The sequence below is a fragment of the Atta cephalotes genome (genome assembly GCF_000143395.1).
Source record: "Atta cephalotes unplaced genomic scaffold scaffold00075, whole genome shotgun sequence".
NCBI classification, from domain to species: domain Eukaryota; kingdom Metazoa; phylum Arthropoda; class Insecta; order Hymenoptera; family Formicidae; genus Atta; species Atta cephalotes.
The window spans coordinates 819,990-839,626 of record NW_012130139.1 but is presented as its reverse complement, the minus strand read 5'-3'; the positions used below and the strand labels follow the sequence as shown (position 1 = coordinate 839,626).

General features: G+C 32.5%; 5 protein-coding genes and 1 non-coding gene across 6 annotated transcripts in view; 2 read left to right on the top strand and 4 right to left on the bottom strand.

The window, feature by feature from the left end:
- LOC105624285 (CCAAT/enhancer-binding protein zeta) overlaps nucleotides 1-2,448 on the bottom strand; it is a 3,223-nt gene extending 775 nt beyond the window's left edge. Inside the window, exons 1-3 of the mRNA XM_012205644.1 lie at nucleotides 1,318-2,448; nucleotides 649-1,246; nucleotides 123-566 (exon numbers count right to left, since the gene is read on the bottom strand). Coding sequence (XP_012061034.1) covers nucleotides 123-566; nucleotides 649-1,246; nucleotides 1,318-2,448 — 2,173 coding nt within the window. The remainder of the gene's footprint in view (nucleotides 1-122; nucleotides 567-648; nucleotides 1,247-1,317) is intronic.
- Nucleotides 2,449-3,811: 1,363 nt separating this feature from the next.
- On the bottom strand, nucleotides 3,812-5,827 carry LOC105624284 (sphingolipid delta(4)-desaturase DES1). The gene is made up of 6 exons (XM_012205643.1): nucleotides 5,746-5,827; nucleotides 4,958-5,134; nucleotides 4,676-4,815; nucleotides 4,352-4,565; nucleotides 4,036-4,247; nucleotides 3,812-3,949 (listed from the first exon to the last, which is right to left on the bottom strand). Exons 1-6 carry the CDS (start codon nucleotides 5,825-5,827, stop codon nucleotides 3,812-3,814), a joined length of 963 nt encoding a protein of 320 aa, XP_012061033.1.
- Nucleotides 5,828-6,887: 1,060 nt separating this feature from the next.
- LOC105624282 (protein BUD31 homolog) lies at nucleotides 6,888-8,053 on the top strand. The gene is made up of 4 exons (XM_012205640.1): nucleotides 6,888-6,992; nucleotides 7,081-7,203; nucleotides 7,303-7,538; nucleotides 7,741-8,053. The coding sequence occupies exons 1-3, from the start codon at nucleotides 6,899-6,901 to the stop codon at nucleotides 7,518-7,520; spliced, it is 435 nt and encodes a 144-aa protein (XP_012061030.1). The 5' UTR covers nucleotides 6,888-6,898; the 3' UTR covers nucleotides 7,521-7,538; nucleotides 7,741-8,053.
- LOC105624283 lies at nucleotides 7,640-11,464 on the bottom strand. Its single transcript, XM_012205642.1, is given in 7 exon segments — nucleotides 7,640-7,975; nucleotides 8,059-8,186; nucleotides 8,440-8,852; nucleotides 8,925-9,214; nucleotides 9,312-9,733; nucleotides 9,816-11,064; nucleotides 11,210-11,464. Coding segments are annotated over 7 exon segments (3,093 nt in total).
- A 1,486-nt stretch (nucleotides 11,465-12,950) lies between these two features.
- Nucleotides 12,951-17,774, bottom strand: LOC105624281 (TATA element modulatory factor). The gene is made up of 10 exons (XM_012205639.1): nucleotides 15,787-17,774; nucleotides 15,615-15,716; nucleotides 15,268-15,546; nucleotides 14,855-15,193; nucleotides 14,542-14,754; nucleotides 14,325-14,471; nucleotides 13,857-14,249; nucleotides 13,537-13,777; nucleotides 13,331-13,457; nucleotides 12,951-13,237 (listed from the first exon to the last, which is right to left on the bottom strand). The coding sequence occupies exons 1-10, from the start codon at nucleotides 17,772-17,774 to the stop codon at nucleotides 12,951-12,953; spliced, it is 4,116 nt and encodes a 1,371-aa protein (XP_012061029.1).
- A 1,217-nt stretch (nucleotides 17,775-18,991) lies between these two features.
- On the top strand, nucleotides 18,992-19,084 carry Trnai-uau. Its single transcript is given in 2 exon segments — nucleotides 18,992-19,029; nucleotides 19,049-19,084. It is a non-coding gene; the product is annotated as a tRNA-Ile (tRNA).
- Nucleotides 19,085-19,637: the final 553 nt, after the last annotated feature.

Here is a 19,637-nt window from a genome sequence, read left to right as displayed (position 1 = left end):
CACACACACACACACACACACACACACACACACACACGAAACATTGAAGCTTGAGCAAGTTTCCTTTTATCTCAATGAAACTTATTTTATACAAATTTATGCCAAAAAAAACATGTTATTACCTTTCTTCTTCCTAGGTTGGATATCCGCAGCAATATCTAAATCGTCGAAATCTTGATCGAAATCTTGATCGAAATCTTGGCCGTCGCCCATATGATCCAACATGTCATTGAACTTTTCACTGTTGACACTGTCTGCGTCTTCATCATCTTCGTTATTTTCTCTCTTAACACGCTTTTTGATCTCATCTTTCTGTTTCAAATATCGATATAAAAATAACTCATCTACTGGTATTCGCTCCTCTCTCTCATCGAGATATGCTGCGCTATCGACTGGAAGGGATCGTATACCCTTAGGCGTATATCCGGCGCGTTGTGCCAAAGGATCATTCTTTTTCTGTACCTTTTTGGCCTCCAATTTTTTTGGATTCTTAAAAACGTATCGATCCAAAAACCGAATCAACGTCAGATCTTCCAAAGGATCACCTGTATATTCGATCGGTTTCCCTGAAATATAAAAATGCATAAATATGTCAAATAATAGTGAACGATGTAAATCTGTATAGAAAATTTGTATACAATTTGTTACCTTGAATAATTTGATTCGCGAATAAAGAGACGCTCGGGTGGAAATGCCTAGACAATGCTTCAAGCTCGGCGTTGAGTCCTTTGGTTGCACCCGCATACAAAGGATTCCGACAAAAAGGATCATATGATTTTATATCTTGTATCTCAACTTTTACCTCTGTTTCCTTCTTCACATCCGATTTCGTTTCGCTATCAGCACCAATCATAATATTCGATAACATAATAGAGTTTTCATTTTCTATTACACAAACGTCTTCCGTATCTGATAAGCTATCGTTTACTTCATATATATCATTCTCGACTTTAATAGCCTTACATGGCTCAAGCAATATGTGTTTTAAGTCTTTGCGTCCTTGAAGAACTTTAGAGACAATGTAGAGCATGGCACATACCATATTCGCAGAAAAATAAAATGTAATCTGCAAGATTCTTTTAATAAAAGCATATGAGCGTAATATACTTTGATCTCTCTGAAGAACTCGATACAATAAGTTAAGAAACACCCCATGCTTATTCGCTACTCCTATTTGTCGATCGAATAATTTTCTATAAAAAGCTGAATAAAATCGGTTCGCCTGAGACTCATCCTTGCTTGTTATCTGAAAATGCAATTACAAACTGAAAACAAATATTTTATATGTTGCAACAAATGCTATTTCATGGTACTTACCTGATGCAACAAGTTAAGTGCATTGAGAGAGACATTAAATGATCCAAGGTGTACCACTTTGTAAATAGAATCAATGTGTTCATTTACTATTTTCGAATCTATTTTGGCAAAAGGATATGCTCTACTAACACCCATTAGAATTGCTGCCATCATTCTACTATCAGGTTCCCCTTTCTTCAAACACGCTTTGAAAAACGCAAGATACACTTCTATCAGTGTAGCAGCTACTTCCTCATCATTTTTATTCAGAACATATTGCGATAGCAGACATATAGCGTAATACTGAGTACGCTGGCTCACATTTCTTCTAAATAACAATTTTTCAACTTCACGCAAAATTACGAGTTTCATGTTCGGATGTTCATACAATAATTTATTTATACAAAATACAGCTTTGGATCCAACTTTACTACTTGGATCGCCGAGTTTATTCACAAGTAACTCCAGCAACTTGTGCTCCTGCTCGGAGTTATCTATCAACAGACCACTCATCGCAGATATGGCTTTCTCACGATTTGTATCTACCGTATCAGAAGCCACCGCGGAAAGATTCAGAACAAAACGTTCATATTGTTCTCGTAGTTGATCCTCGAAATACCAATGTGCCAACAATCTATTTCTAGCGGTGTTTGTCTTAATAATGGAATCTGATTCATTCTCTATATTGAGCTTGTCCAAGTCCTGTTCTTCTAATTTTAATAATTTAAATTTAGGATGCAATAAATCCTCCAGGAAGAGTTCTTTCAACGATGTAATAATCATGCCACATTGATTATGTTTGGCACCTCGTACTTGAGATATCAGGGATATCAGACGACTAAGATTATATTTGGGATTATCTTGCACTAGCACTATATTGGCTGCTATTTTATCCGAGGTGGTACCTCGTTGCAATGCAGTTTTTAACCACTTCGTCTCTGAATCATGTGATCTGGATTGTTTCAACTGAAAGGCAGTGGTTTCTGCATCCAGATACCTCTTTCCCTCATCCCTTAAATGCAGAACGTCAGCTTCAGACTTGGAGTGCTTGCAAGGTCCTTCTGCCTTCTGATATTCCTCGTACCATTTCTGTCTAACACCACTACCAGTGGTAGTTTCATCAGTGAAATTATCATCGAATTCTTTCTTCATCTTTTAAGAAAAATTCTGAAATAATTTCCAAAAGAATAATAACATATGCAAGTAATATAATACAATGTGTTCTAATATTTATTGTAAAATAAGATTCGTAATTTTGTTGTCAAATAAAATGCTGTCTAATATAAAATAATGTAACGTGTCACACACACAAAGAGCAATGCTTACATATTAACCTTAAAATCATTGATAAATCTTTTCTAACAATGATTATTTTATTTAGATCATTCATTTAAACGTGGTTAGCGCAAACATATTTTGCATACAAAGTGCAATCAGTTTATGTGCAAGTACTTTTAATAAATCTTAAATATTTTAATTGATATTTTCTTCAAATCACACACGTGTGCTTCAATGTGCTCTTTAAAGGCGCCTGAATAGTCAACCAGCGCAGAATCAGACGTCCGCCTGGCGAAACTCACATACACACGCGCGCGCGCGCGCGCGCGCGCAAGCAATCACATAACCCGTGACGAACAATTTTCTTCACAGCCACAACCAGATCTTTTGGGACGCTGAGTGGCTCAGTGTTCAATGCGATTAACTCATGATTTGTGGCTCGAATTTGGACTTTTGTTTTCTGGATATAAGCCTCTTTGATATAAAATAAATTAAAATAAAGAAAAAACTTTTAGAAATTTTATATACGTTCCATTTTAATGCTTTTAAATTTATTGGAAAATATACAATTATTTGACAAATAGTCTATGAATTATTACAGTTTCTCATTGAAGTAATATGTACAATTTTGTGTTATATGACGTACATCATGCATTTCTCTGTAAGATGATCTAATTGTAAGTTTTTGATAACAATACCATCTATTAAAATCGTTATATTATACATAAAAGTATACAATATATATTTTTATATCACAGATCCATTTTATTCTGTAAAATATATATAGCACTTTTGACTATATAATACTGATAATACTGATTAAATTGTTTCAAATGATTAAAATCCAATTTTTATGAATTGAAAAATTTCGACGCATATTAAATGAATAATTAATCAAAAGTTACTGACAGCATAGTCTAGTGACTTAGATTTCAAGAAATAGATTTCCATGAAAATTAGATCTAAAAACCTTTGTGAAAATAACTTAGTAGAAACATTGAAAAGTTGCTTGCCCATAATATATATTACCTCTAAATTTTTCAGAAATTTATATTACAATTATGCACGCAATAGCTTACAAGTCTCTCAGCATGTAACTCTCATACTTCATTTTTCTGAATACAATTTTTAAATTGTGCTATAATATGCAATTCTGCATAACAATATGCAGAATTAGTGATGTATAAATCTTATGTAGTATATTTTTAGAAAAACTAAGGAGAATTAAAAAATTCTGTCAATTTAATCCTCGATGCCTTCTCTTCATTCTTGCATACGGCCCGATTTCAGGATCCATCACAAAATCATACAAAACAGAAACCCATGAATTGTGCTGTGGTAAATTATCGTAAAATTCTGCGGCTATACGTTTTACCTATGTAAAAAACATTGAAATAATAAACATTATAGTTATATTGTGTATAACAATTACATCTAGCTATAATGAATATTTTGATATACTTCTGGTAATCTCGAACCAGGCACTGCAGGAAAGTCATGGTGTTCATTGTGGTATCCAACATTGAAAGTAATGAAATTTAGAGGACCATAATAACTGTAAGTCTCAAAACCTTTTTTGTACATGTAATGTTCCGATATAAAGTGACCTGCTACAGGATGTAATCCCATTGCCATAATAGAGCCAAAAAGCAAATAAAATAGTACTTTACCACCTAAAAACCAGATTTTATTTTTTAGTAATTGAATTTCACAATTTCTACTAATTTATATTATTAATATAAATTGCATCCTGATATTTTACAATTTTGAAACTTACCGAAAAAATACCATACACAACCATCAAATATCAATTGTATAACTAAATTTATATATTCCAATGAAATTGGTGCTTTTGGATAAGTTACAAGAGGTCGAAATGAATAAAAAAAAGGTTGCAACAATATCCAACAGAATTTTCCAAAAGTTGTACAAAATAATTTCGCTTCTAATAATGTTGGTAAATCTGTATCTAATTTTTCATCTCCCTGATACTAAAAATGCAAAAAGTATATCTCTTAAATATAAATTAAATCAAAACATATTAAATTACTAGATAATGCAACATTTATTATCAATTTTTATCATTTCTTGTAATACTCACACGATGATGCTCAAGATGATATTTTTTAAAACTGATAGATACTGGTATTCCTATTGGCAGATTTGCAAAAAAACCAAATACTCGATTAGCCATAGGTCTGGCATGTCCAAAGGCAAGATTATGAGATATTTCATGTATTGCTGCAAAACAAATCATAACACAAATTAGCATAATACATATACTACAAATATTAATGTATTAAACATTAGCATAATGCTTGATAAATTCTAACTTTACTGTATTGAATAAAATGTAAATATAATGAATAAAATATATACGTACCAAGCATAAGAGAGTGATTTATTACACCTCCAAAGCAATATGCTAATAACAAGAGTTTGGAATAACTCAAATCTTTAACAATAAAGAATGATAGGAACTGTATTAATACCATCCCAGTAACAACCCATTTGAAGTTTGGATCATATCCAAACAATTGCTTAATTTGTGGATATTTCTCTAAAAGAAAAAATATTTCAAAAATTATTATTAAAAAAGTTAATTATTGATTAAAGTAATATATTTTAATATGATTAATTTAAATACAATATTTAATTTTATTTAATTTTACTGTAAAAATTATAAAATTTAGTAAACTATACATGAAAATCAACATAAAATACATTTCTAAAATAATATTATTTTAATTAGACTTGTTGAATTTTTCCTCTCATACATTCCAGTATAAATTTGTACAATATCAAATAATTACAATAAATTTACTTAGTTGTGTTATTCACATATCAGTATGATATCATTTACTGCTGAATAAACAAATATTTAAACATCTCATATCTCAAAAATGATACTTTATATTTTAAACAACAATAAATTAAAAATATCATAAACATCTTTAAATTCAATTAATATTTTGCGGTGCTGTTTTCATATAAAGAATATTCGAGCAAATAGTCCTCAAAATAGGCGTGGTCTCTAATCGAATTATGCGTATCTTTCCAATTTTACAATTATGTGTCTAATATTCCAAGAGCAGCATTCAAATATTTATAATAAAAATAAAAATAATTAAATATCACACATCCTAGTCTTCTTGCAAGTTTCATATCTACCTAGAATTATTTTACGCCGCGAGGCATGCGGTTCCTCCGTATAAACCCATTCGAAATCCGTTCTTGAGACTCGTTGACCCATTCTTCTGTGACGATTTTTGTACAAAAGGTAAAATATTAATCTCAGTGATGGCTAAAGCCGAGTGGCATTGTCAATGACAATCAAGGCAAGAAATAAATGCGTATGTAACCCTCTTGAGATTACGACTTCGTCACCATTCGTCACATTACTTGGATGTCACAGATAATATTGGGTGATATTGCCGGTCCTTTTTTTAATACTTACTATTATACAAGGTGTCCGATAATAACCATATACGTTATTAGTCACGCATTTTGCGTTGAGCAAAAATGGAGTCGCTTGTTATGAAATAGATTTGCGGATTTTAGAAAAAAATTCCGAAATTTGCAAATTTGCATCACGAGTCTTAATTATGAAACTATAATCATTGTCTTAGATTAATTTTTCGTTATATTATTAATTTAAAATCGGAATATATAAGAATTATATACTACTCGTTCACATCAGATTCAAATCGCTAAAATCATCTCGTCAACGACGATTATTTTCTTTTTTCATAATTTCTTTGTAAAAAACTTAAATCGTTCGATAACATTTTAGGACATTCTGTATACAAAATCGTCTATATATGTAGTTACAATTGATGTGGCTGTAATTTCATGCGAAATGTATTCTACATTATATATATATATACAGAGATGAGTATACTGATAAAATAATTGTGCTAATATCCACTCTAATCCACTCTTTCAAATATCTCGCTAATCATGCACGTACACACTGCCATATACGTGAATAAAAGAAATGTTATAAAAATGCGTATGCGATAAATAGTTGAGTGGGAGCGAGATAGAAAAGCGGTCGTTAACATCTCGCATGTTCTCTAGTTATTATTCTGTCTATGATATATCGATTAAGGTACCTTTTCATGCTCAACGTTTATATTTAGCGTCAAAATAGTTCACGTGATCAAAATTGACGCTTGATATTCGTCAATTTCTATCACGTGACTTATTTTGACACCGAAAATCGACACCGAGCGTCAGCATGAAAAGGCACCTTTATGAAATAGTGTATCGCTGTTTATTGATAGAAACTCTTTGAAATATAATATTTATTTGAAAATAAATCATGCCAAAAGTACGACGAAGCAAGAAACCGCCTCCAGATGGTTGGGAGCTAATCGAACCGACTCTGGAGGAATTGGAGCAAAAGATGCGCGAAGGTAAGTGTTTTGCTCTTTGCGAGGTTAGATTAGTTGTTTCATTTTAACAGGAAGGATGTTTTAAGCGATTTTTTTTCTTTTTTTACAGCCGAGACGGAGCCTCATGAAGGCAAGAGAAAACAGGAATCCTTATGGCCGATATTCAAAATACATCATCAGAAATCTCGATATATATATGACTTGTTTTACAGGAGAAAGGCGATTAGTCGCGGTAAGTTAAATATCATAAAAAAAAACAGATTTAAAAGATTAATCATTAAAAAGGATTTAAAAGATGTATCTGGTTTCTTTACGCTTTTACTTATTTCAGAATTGTATGATTATTGTTTGAATGAAAATATTGCTGACAAAAATTTAATCGCCAAGTGGAAAAAGGTTGGCTATGAAAATTTGTGCTGTCTGCGCTGCATTCAGACGAGGGACACGAATTTCGGTACAAACTGTATTTGCAGAGTGCCAAAAGGTAAACTTGAGGAAGGTCGAATAGTGGAATGCATACATTGTGGCTGCAGAGGATGTTCTGGTTGAATACAATACTTTCCTACAGTAAGGCACTTTGTTTTTATTGCTACAAAATTACATTGTGCACCTTGTATTCTGTAATAAAGACAAATTTGCGCGTAAATAAAGATAAATATCTCTCATCTTTATTCAATCTTCAAATGCCATTTTTTGGACTCTGTAAACCGAGCGGCAAGATACAGCGGCGTTTGTACATGCCAGTCATATGTAACACATTTATTTTCAGATTCGATATTCACTCGCAATATGTGAGCATTTTTCCGGAAGGCAGAAATCATAATAACCGCACCGAAACGCATTCTTGGCAGGCGCATCAGTTTTTCATCACCGTCCATGAAGATTTTGCCTTGAGGTGTGATCATTAGCGACGCTGCTCTTTTTAAGGTATCATTACTACCTTGCGGATCATAAACTAACGCAATACCTTCGTCATCATCTCCTTCTTGTGAAACTTCTAAAAACTATGATAGACAAATTGAAACGTAGAAAAAAATGTAACGTACAATGAAAAAAATGTAAATAAAATGGTATTGTATATAGTTACCTTGAATTCAATTATGTGATTCTCATCGAATTGAGGACCTTGTGAGAACAGTGTGCTTATAATATTCGTGACTTTTGCAGCAATTTTACCGTTAGTGATCATATAATTCTTGTTATCAAGTTCCCAGCCTGTAATTAAAAATAGTTTTTTTATTATTTACATTAATAAATTTTACATGAAATGCAAAATTTTTAAAGTATTCTTTTCCTAGTTCAAAACTCTGTGTTAGATCAGATTTATAATATTAAATATTTAAATCAGATTAAAATAAAGTCAAAAGTTTCATGGTTTCAAAAATAAATCAAATGTAAGTAAAATATCTATATAAGAATTACGAAAGCTTTATTTTTAATACAGATCGCCCACTTTCTCTATACATACTATATGGCGGTATAGAAGTCCGTGTGACGTGATGTATACTCCTTGCGATGTTGTCTGCTTGTATTCTAACTCTGAGTGTAATTAATTGATCAACAGGTATATTTCTAATAAAACAAGAAGTCTCGGATCCTTTATACACCGTCTCAAATTTGTTCGATGCCGAATCGAGAATCTCCCCATTAGCTTTCTCTACAATAAATATCTGCTCCTCGGCAAAATACTCCGGATTAGTTACGTGCCATTTAACGAATAAACCTGCCGGTCTCTCTTCAATGTTCATTATCTGAACAGGTATTGTGCGAGAAATGCAGCCAAATTTCGATATCTGCTCTGTAATCTCTTCCTTGTACGAGTTCAATGGACGATCAAAGTTTATATTTGGAAGCTCCTCGGAATATGGCACTGCTGGGATCCTTAGAAATGAAATTAAAACATGTATTTCTGAGAAATATTTAATTCTTAAATTACCATCACAAAGTTCTCACCTGCCTATATCATTACTTGCAGAAATTATCTTTCCAAATCCGTTTACGGTATATCGATATGGATGCTGTAGAATACCTTCGCTCATCGATATAATATTCTGTGCATTTTGCAGCTGTGCCTCTACTTCCCTTCTACAAGCCCTCAAGGGTATTAGACTCTCATGTTTGTGAATTTCTGTCTCCAGTATCAACAGCTCACGTCTCTTATTAATTTCATGGCATACATCATCTAATAAAGATTGAAATGTCCCGTCTATATCTTTTAATGTTCTCATCATACTATTTTCTATCTGACAAAACAATTTTTTTATGTTATTGCAGTCACCGTAAAAATAAGTAGCAATTTTAATAAAATAAAGTCAATAAATTTTAAGAGCATCTATTTACCTGCTGATCAGCATTGTCGAGATCTTTCAATTGATAATCCAATTTCGCTATATATTCCTGTGCAGATTGTATAATGCCTTTGACATTTTCTTCCACATTCCGTGGCAATACGACTCCTTTCTGTGCTAAAGTATCTTTTGCATCAAGACATGATGTTTCTATACTTTTTTTACTTTCGATATTTCGTTCATATTGATTTAATTTGTTTAATGCATAAGTTAATCGCATCAGAAGTTCTTCCTTCTTCGTCTTTTCATTGCCGTTATCGGATATCGCAGAAATTTTACTAGAAATATTTGGCATTAGTGGTTTTATCGTGTATTTGTGTAATAATCCGTGATAATTGTCGATTTGCTCTAGTTCCAATTTATCTGACAGCTTTTGTTTCAGTGCTTCTGAAATCTGTTCCATATCTGGAAAAAATAATTAACGATTTGAATTAATATAAACAATTATCGATAATATTTAAATACATATAAATATTATTTCGCAAATTGCATTTTTTTATTAATTACAGATATTGTTTAATCATCTTATGCCAAGAATATTTTGCATTGCAATCAACTTGAATTTCTTTCTCAGCGAAAGTTTGAATTTGTTGATTGTTCAATATCAAATATTTCTTCAATTTTCCTTTTGGATATCTCGCATAATCTTGTTCAGCATGATCTATTTCATTATTATCAATTTTAGCTTTGTTTTCATTATAATTCTTACTCGGTGTCAGTAATATTCCGCTCCAATAATCTGAGTCGTTACAATCTTGCAAAGACGCTTGCGTACTAATCCCTATAATTTGCCAGGAATATTTAATGCTGCACTTTTTATATAAAGACTTATTATCTTCCATAATGGCATTATTTAATAAATCTTGTAATAAGGTATATGATGTCTGCGTGCTTGTTCCAATAATTTGCCAAGAATATTTTATTTTACAGTCATAAGGGCTTTTATCATTCCTCCCAATAATTTTTATTTCACTTGCGTTGTCATATTTTTTTCTTTGAGACGGTGACATCCAATCCTTCATTTTCCATGAATGTTTCATGTTACTAACAATTTTATCTTCGTCCCTTTTATTACTTTTCATTGCATTTCTCTCTACATTAGCAGTATTGTCATTCTGAATTTTAACTAAACTGGAATTTGTGTTAGTGGATTTCAAATGAGATTGTACAAACTGTGGGAAGTTATTTCCTGACAGAATATCATTCTCATAATGTAAAACATTTATTTCATATTCGCTGGTAATAGGATGCAAATGATTCGATACTAAATTAGGTACTGACTTTTCCCTATTTATAACATTTGGAAACGTTTTTTTATTTCTGATCTTTAAGCTTGACACCGACTGTGTCGACACTGCGGAGGTAGTGTCATAGAATGATTGATTTGGTGATGATACAACTGTTTTGCCCATGACATTACTAATTGATGTTTCCATTTTTGGCAAAAGTGTAAACATGGCTTTGTGTTTTGTCTGTCTTTCTATCTGCGATAGATCACACTTCCTTGATAATTTTATAGATCTTGAACTTGCCTTGTGTAAATCTTCGTTTGTCGATGATTCAGGTTGCGCAAGCACTGTATTAGGAAATTGTAATACATTATACTTTTTCTTGCGAGAGGATCTCTTAGATGGATATGAGTTTTGCGAAGCACTGGTTTTTTTAATATTTGCAGAATCAGTTTTTCCAAAAATAGTATATTTTGTACTTTGATTCTTGGATTTCCAGTGACCAATTCTTTGTACCTATAGTTTCAAGTTTCAGATACAGATGAATATATATTAATATATTAAACAAAATTGTTAGTATTTTTCGAGATTGCATTCAAAAGTATGTAATAAGACAAGGAAAAAGAGAAATATTTTCTAGAATATATAAATTTGGATTGACCTCGAGCGAGTTTTCCAAGGGATCATATAATGTATGCAAGGGTATCTCTGAAAACAGCAATGCAGTATTGTTATTGTAGTGTTTTGCTCTCAGAATCTGACACCTGCTTTCTAAAAAGGACATGTTACAGCTCTGCTTAAAAGGCACAGGTTTTAGAATGGGAATCATTACATTTCTGGTATGCAGTATTACGTCTGGCCTCCTTTTCTTCTGTGAATTAACAATTTGTCCTTTTATCGAAGCCAAGTCTTCCATGTTAAATACTTCTATTAAAGCACAATTCTAGTAAAGCATATTATATATTAAAGAGTATGTCTCTTAAATTTTTTTATTGTTTCAATGCATATGTATATCTTTCATAATTTTAACCTATAAATGTAAAATATTTTAATCGAGAATTAAAGAATTTAGTCGAGAATTAAATATACAAACAAATTAGTTTTGCTTTTAAAAAAATAGTTTTGCTTTTATAATGTATCACATTTTGCAAAAGTGGGCTTAAAATATATACAATTGCGCGCGCAAAATAAAATATATCTATATAAAACATAATTTGAAATTTATAATTTAATAATACATTTTTCTCATACTTAAATTATATTATAAACAATATATGACGTTAAATGACAATTAATTGTGGTAATAGAATTTTATAAAGTCAATATATATCTTTCAAAATCGAGTAAATGATTCATATCGAGAAGAAAAATATCGAGGAATGTATATGTCAGAGAGAGAAAGAGACATACACATCTATAATTTCGATATATACTCACAGAATAATAAAAATTAACCGAGATAATTAAAATCAGAACTTTGGTAAGAATGAACGAGGAATTTAGAGAGCAACCGCGAATGATTTTGCCGAAAAATTATGACATTTGAAATGCACGAGTAATCGCGGATCTCCACGGGCGGTGCATCTTGTCGCACTGGACTGTTCTAAATATAACCAAAGCAAGCGTGATATCATGCATAGACATGAAACAGACAATTACTACGCACCGTAAATCCATCAGTTGTAATATTTAAAATTAAACGTATTACAGATTTCTACATCATTTACCGAAATTATGTTCAACATATTACATTTCCGACATTTATAAAGGCATAAAAAATATGAATTTGATAATTTACGTTATTTAGTGCAATAAAGGAATTATTAATCACTATATTTATATCACTATATTTGATAAAGTACATTTTCTCAATATATTATATACATTATATATTTAAACATTGTATAATACAATCCAATATCACATAGTCCTCCCTGATATTAAATAGTAAAATTAAAGTATATATGAAACAATAATATAATTATACAAGAAATAATAATTGTAACAATGCAGAAAGACAAAAAGATATGTTAAGTTTTGATACCTCTTTTACATTTTTTAAAGATCTCTCTCATCTAATCCTCAATAAATATATATTTATATCATATTTAACTTCACAGAAAGAATTTCATTCGAAATCTTAATCGGCATCTAAATCCTTTATCACAAATTTCCGTTTGCATTAAATAATATAAATACATTTTCTACATTAGACTATATGTATTATTAAAGTCGTCCACTATAAAACTTTGTTATACGCCGAATCTTACTAGAAATACAATAGACAAATTGATTATATGATAAAACATGCTGAAGTGCGTGTGTATAATTAAAGTTTCATAGAGAATTGTAGGCTGCGTGTAAGTCTTCGTTTCCGATATAATTTTATATTTTCAGCACAATTAATTCTGTCGTTTTAAAAGTTGATCAATTTGCATTTTGTACATCTCCTTAATGTCCTCGAGATCCAGTCGTAGCTCCTGATTCTCCTCGACCTTTTCGCCATACATTTGTAGCAACGCATCGTATCTGGTTTGGGTTTCGTTAAGACTTGCGTTGAGTGCTTGTGCTTCCGCGATGTTGGCGCTCAAATCCTCTACTTTCAAAGTTAATGTTGCTAATTCTGAGTTCAGTGCATCCCTCTCTGTATTTCGTCGAGACAATTCCCACTGAAGTTGCTGTATCTCACCTGGGATGAAAAGATGAAATCAAGATTAGTGACTAAATAAGGAAAAACAAAATTAACGATATCAATATATATATGTACAATACATAAGCTCACCATCTCTTTGTTTTAATTGCGCTTGCAAGTTCTCAAAGATTGACGTACTACTCGAACCCGTTATAATGCTTTCATACGGTATTGGAGGAAATCTGCCGGAGTTATTATCAAATACTGAATCGCTAAACTATAAAAAGTAAATTTTGCATTATGTAATTGTCAATTGTAATTTCTATAATAATTATAAATCGTGATTTTATACATACACCTGGCCAGGCACTATTTGCACTGCTGACGGATTCTTGTCCTATACTGAGAGTAGGACTAAATCGTGATTCTTCGTCAGTATTTTGCTGTTGTTCCAATATTGCGTTATTTCTTCTCCGTTCTGCGTCAGTCGCTGCCTTTTCAACTGCTAATTTATTCTCTAGTGCGTTTATTTCTCTCTTCAGTTCCTGTATATAATTGGAATGTGTCTGCTCGAGAGTGTTTATCGCATCTTGGTGTCTGCAATTTGAATTTTGTTATAAATTGAATATTATCACATCTCATCAAAAATATATGTCTATGTATTCTAAACGCTTACTCTTTATTTTGCTCTAATAATTTCTCGTTTTCTTCTTTTAATTTATCGTGAAATTCTTGCAATTTCAATCTTTCTTTCTCTTTTAAATTGATCTTCGATTCTAAATGAGATTCTTTGGATTTCAGATTAACATTCTCTTCTCTCAGAAGACGATCCATCTCGATTAAATTCTCGTTTTTTGATTGCAATTCGATATTTTTTTCCGATAAAATCTTCTCCTGCTTCATGAAACTATTAGATTTATGTAATAAGTTCGCTTGAAGCTGTTCTATCTGTCTTAATAAAGGTTTTGTTGCTATCGAGACGGATTCAGAAAACTCTTCACTTCTAGTCTCTGCCGCTTCTAATCGTTTAAGTAATTCGTTGTTTTCGTGCTTGAAAAATTCTTCCCTTCTATACAGTAAAAAATGAATAATATTAGAATTAAAATTATTTATATGATGAATAGTGTAACTAATACATGTTTACTTGACGTGTGCTTCTTCAGCTTGACGATATTTTAACTTTAAATCCTCCACTTGTGCAAACAATTGGCACGATTCCCCCGCGTTATCTACAGCTTCTTTTAAATCCTCTTCAGTAACTAGCAATTTTTTCTTTGTTTCTGCTAAGTCTCTATTATATAGAGAAATTTTTATTATAAAACTCATTTCGTTTTAGAATCAATTAATAATTCTATACTTACACTTTTGCAGCATCCAAGCTCTTCTTGAAGGCCTCCATCTTATGCATCGTATTATCCAATTTTTCTTGTAACATTAGTATCTCTTTCTCTTGTTTCTTCGTTTTCGCTGTCAACGTGTGAACGGCTTCTATTTGGCTACGCTCTACTTCCTCCTTCGCATACAACGATCGTTTCAATCTCTCCAATTCTGTATTTTGTTCCTCTATTTGCTCTCTAGAAAAATAATAAAGTAAAAATTGCGATAAATATAATTATCATTTGCTGTCATCATTTATTTTTAATATAATTAAAACAGCAAAAAAAATTTAAATACTTTTGACTCTTTATCGTTGCATCAGTCTCTTTCTCTTTTACGCGCAGCTTTTTTATAATGTTGCTGTGTTGAAGCTGTTGTTTGCTGAGTTTCTCGCCTTCTTCGCGAAGCTCCTTTATAATTTCATCCTTCTCGGCATTTATGCTAGACATTTCCTGTGATGATAAACGCGAAGCCGCTTCCAACTTCAACTGATCTAAATTTTTTCTCAATTGATCACGTTCCCTTATCGCTTGTTGAAATTTCCTCTCCAGTGCCGACAGACGTTGCGTATATTCATCTGTGATTTGATTGATATTTTGATTTTGCTCCGCATGTTTTTCAAAATTCTCGAGCTGTCTGTGAAACATATCTGTTCATGATATCTGTTATGAAGATAGAATGATATTTTGAGATAATTACGACAATCTTACTTCATTAAATTTGTATTTTGTTCATGTAATTCCATATTTATCCTGCTTACGTCGATTAACTTTGATTCTCTCGCTTCTAAAATCTCGGTCATCTCCTGTATTCGTTTCAATAATTTTTCAATTTCCATATTTGTTTCATCCGATCCTACGCTAATTTCGCTCAGTTCTCGAGAATGACCTCGAGTCTTTAAAGTTTTTGTTAACAAATCACCACCTTTACTCAATTGCAATTTTGCCGGACTCTGTCGCGATTGAGTCGAACTTGAATCTCCGTTAGGACTGTTGACAAATAATATATTAAGTATTGATACATTGAATTTTAAATACGAAACATATTATATTCGTACCTAGATATTATTTCGATGTCACTCGATGTTGTAGTTTCTAATTCGTCTCCACTTGTATGTCCACTGGCTTGATCAGATCCAATTTTTACAAGATCGGAACGACTATAAAAAAAGATCTTAGATAAAAAAAAATGATTAAATTTGAATAAAATATATGTAAATTAAATAATACCTTTCTGACGATATAGGCGAATTTTCTCGCGGTACTTCCGTGCAATGGGTCTCCATATCAGTCATTTCACTCTTTTCGACCATAGCATCAGCTAACATAGTCTTCACGTAAGAACTAGTAGTTAAAGGCGTCTCTAGGACTTTAGAATCATTCGTACAGATTAATGTTGCGTTATCCTCTGAACTGCTCTCTATTAAGGTACCTTCCCTGCTCGAATCGGTAGATATAAAATATTGGTCAGTATTGCTCTCAATCATTTTTGTCTCTTCTAGGTTTTCGATTTGACTATCTGGATCCGGTGGTTCTATAGTAGTATTCATTAATTGGGAAAAGCTGGAAACATCCGATTTCTCATTTACTCCTTCCAAATGATCCAATTTGCGAATTGGTTGTGTGGTAATTGGCTCAAGTGTCAGATGCAAATTATGTTTTTCTTTCAGTGAATCAAGACTTAAGTTTAATTTATTTTCTATGCAAGCCTTTGTTGAGATTTGCCTATCATCCGGACATGAATCGTGCATCTTTGTAGGTATCTTTATATCGCTCAATTCCATCTTATTTTTAGTCGTATCCGTTTGTTGTAACGGTTCAAATACTGTCATGATTGTACCTTCAGAAGCAGAAGTGTAAGAATCTTCGGCCAAGCTCACTTCGTCTGCTTCTTCTATGTCCGGTATCACTTCAACGCTTTCAGGGGAGGTTTTTGAATTATTTGTCGCGTCTGACAAACTTTTATTCGTGTCCAAGCTAGAAAACGTATTGGGTGACGGTGTACTATCAACACTGTTAGGATATGGACTGATGTTCAACGTTTTGATCTCCTCCATCGGAGATTCATACGGTGAGATGTCAGACGATGAAGCTTCCGCGAATTGATCTCTTGGCGATTGTAACATGTCAGCGCAGTCTATGCATGGAGTAGCGCATTCATCTTCACCCAGAACAGAAGAAGACTCTAGATTTTTTTGATCTATTGGAGATAGATAAGGACTGCTATCGCTTTTCCAATCTCCGAGGATCTCTACGGAGCTCGGTGATGTTACCAAACTATCGGGCAGTATCTCCACCGATTCGGAATTTACCTTGATATCAATGACAGAAGGACTTAATGAATTAGTAACAGAATTAGGATCTGATTCCGGTGTGGTAGTGCAATCGGTGTTAGATTGCGAACCAAGTATCTCCACACTCTCTAGGCTTTTCTTATCGCTCTCGGAGGAAACATTAGGTACTTGGTGGAACACATTAGTGGGATTCAACGTATGATTGATATCATTACTTTCTGATGCCACTTCGTTGTCATATTGGCTTTCTTCTTCCCTATCAGGACTTGTCGTAGAATCACTGTCGGTATTGTCCGCCATTGGCGAATAGTATACTTGTTCCAAATCTAAACTGGCACTTTTAGTCTTATCGGTACTAATAGAAACAACATTGTCTAGGGACGATTGTTCTGATAATGTACAAGATTCTGACATAGTTTTTTCATTAGATTCTTTAGATACGCTATGATTAGTATTTACAGATTCACTGATAGCACTAGACTCTCCTTTATCTTCCTTATGTACAGACTCACTCTTTGCTATTGCAGACTTTGAGTCCTTTGTCACCAATTTTTCAGGAACTGAAGTAGAAAACACCATGCTGTGTTGTTCATCTCGATTGGTAGTATTTTGCAAAGACTTGGAATGCTTGATAGTCTTCCATCCATTCCCATCTACTTTTGCAGGTTCAAAAAACGAGCCTGTAAAGCTACCCCAAATACTACTTGAGTTGGGTTGTTTCTGTGGATTGCTATCACGTTTGCTGGTCTCCTGTTCATTCTGTACTCCCCAACTAGTAAAAAAATCTGAAGTTTCCACTGCATGCGATTGAATCACCTTTGGTTCTTCCTCCTTGATATCCAAAGCTTTGTCTATGGTCTTCTGTGCTCCCTTCAAAGCAGACTTTGCCAAATTGGCAAATCCCGTGGCATCAAACCAGCTCATGTTTTATGCCTACAAGGGAAATAGAATAAGTCATAAGCTTTACTGTACAAGATGCAAATACAATGTAATCTTTACAATGTGTAGAATATGCAAAAAAAACAGAGTGCCTGCAAAATACATACAGCAAAATTAAGTTATGAAACCGCGCGTGTTCTCTAAGCCGACATAAACCGTCGACGGGAAATTAATGTCGCGACAAGCAGGAATATTTCGGTTCTAAAAAACAAGCATGCTACTGCGCTGTTACGTGGCATTTCCTCGCGTTCCTCCCGCCTCGTGTCATCGCATGTCACCGCGATTTACATACATGACATCCTTTGGGGTGATGATCGTGACGGTGAGGCGCGGTCTCAGGATCGGTGGTGAATCCTCCTTTTTCTCACACGACTGTCAAAATGTATTTAATAGAAGAGTGTGTGCTGTCGCAGCTAGTGTTGTCAATTTCCGTTTCTCACAGTCTTCGTTCTAATGGCTTTCCTTTCTCGCTCTATTTGTTTATATTTTTCCTGAAATTCGCTGATCTTTCGGCCTCATTTCCTTGCAGATGCGAAATGCAATGTGCGATCGATCACGCAATATGCACAATCTAAACTTTACGATGTGAAAACCTGAACATCAGCGATGTTTCCTTTCAATTGCACTTTCTGCACTTTTTTCTATCTTCTGTCTCTCTCTCTGTCTCTCTCTCTCTCTCTATCTTTCTATTCTAACCTAAATATGACCTAAATCTGTTTCGTTTTAATCCTGTCATTCACCTATCATTAACTTTGTAGGCTCGAGGATATTCGACTAATAAACAAAAGTATATTCTTTAATTTCGTTTGTTCAGTATTTTTTACAAATTCTATACCTGCGTTTCTCTCTTCCTAAATGTACCTATTGCATTTTTAAAGGAAAGTGCAGATTCAGTTGAAAAATCAAGTAACGATAAAATACAATTAGCCATGAGTGTCAAATAAACGTCATCAATTTCCTTGTGAATTAAATAGATGAAGTCGAGCGTGTAATAAAACAAATAAATATGATACATAAATACATGAATATGTTGGGCGACTATTCGAGAAATTTAAATTTGTTTCTATTTCAACTCGATTTTTGTAAAAATGTTAAAATCATTTATGATGCGCAAATTGATAATATATCAAATAAGAACAAGAGCTTTCGGTATTAGTGATACTATCACTGAAGAGTCCCGTTTACGACGACCAATTTCAACAGCTCCAGTGGCGCAATTGGTTAGCGCACGGTACTTATAGAGCAGTTTCTCGTGAGCGATGCCGGGGTTGTGAGTTCGAGCCTCACCTGGAGCAATTTTTTTTTTTTTTTTTCCGTCAATATGCGAATCGATTTAATAGTTTCATAATTTTTCGCGCTTATCATTACCTCTATGCGATCAATTATATTAATTATTAAACAATAATCAACATTAGATTGTACAATAATTTCAACACATAATGAGGATAATTTGTTACGATGTAATAAATTATACTGTATATTATAATGTAATCGAATATTAATTTTAGTGTTAAATATTATTTTAGTATTAAACATTAATGCGGCAAAATTTATATTAATATATCAAATGTTTCTAAATAATTAATAATAATATATAAAATATTTTCACAATGAAAATTATTCAAAAATTATAGAAGAATTGATTAGAAGATTTTCAATGATTTTGGGATATAAAATAAATGTAACATACTAAATAATATACTTACATTAAAATGTATATTATGTAAGTACATAATAAATTTAATGTAATATATTTAATACAGTATTGTATTAAATTTTATGTAGGATACATATATATATATATATATATATATATATATATATATATATATATATATATATATAGTA

Coding starts and splice junctions, on each gene's coding strand:
- LOC105624281 (XM_012205639.1), bottom strand. CDS start 17,774: ATGAGCTGGTTTGATGCCACGGGATTTGCCAATTTGGCAAAGTCTGCT. Junction 14,472..14,541: donor AGCTTGGATGCTGCAAAAGT/GTAAGTATAGAA, acceptor TCTATATAATAG/AGACTTAGCAGAAACAAAGA. Junction 13,458..13,536: donor CAAATAGTGCCTGGCCAGGT/GTATGTATAAAA, acceptor TACTTTTTATAG/TTTAGCGATTCAGTATTTGA.
- LOC105624284 (XM_012205643.1), bottom strand. CDS start 5,827: ATGGGTCAACGAGTCTCAAGAACGGATTTCGAATGGGTTTATACGGAG. Junction 4,566..4,675: donor ATCATCTTGAGCATCATCGT/GTGAGTATTACA, acceptor TTGCATTTTTAG/TATCAGGGAGATGAAAAATT. Junction 3,950..4,035: donor CTGGTTCGAGATTACCAGAA/GTATATCAAAAT, acceptor TTTTTTACATAG/GTAAAACGTATAGCCGCAGA.
- LOC105624282 (XM_012205640.1), top strand. CDS start 6,899: ATGCCAAAAGTACGACGAAGCAAGAAACCGCCTCCAGATGGTTGGGAG. Junction 6,993..7,080: donor GGAGCAAAAGATGCGCGAAG/GTAAGTGTTTTG, acceptor CTTTTTTTACAG/CCGAGACGGAGCCTCATGAA. Junction 7,204..7,302: donor GAGAAAGGCGATTAGTCGCG/GTAAGTTAAATA, acceptor TACTTATTTCAG/AATTGTATGATTATTGTTTG.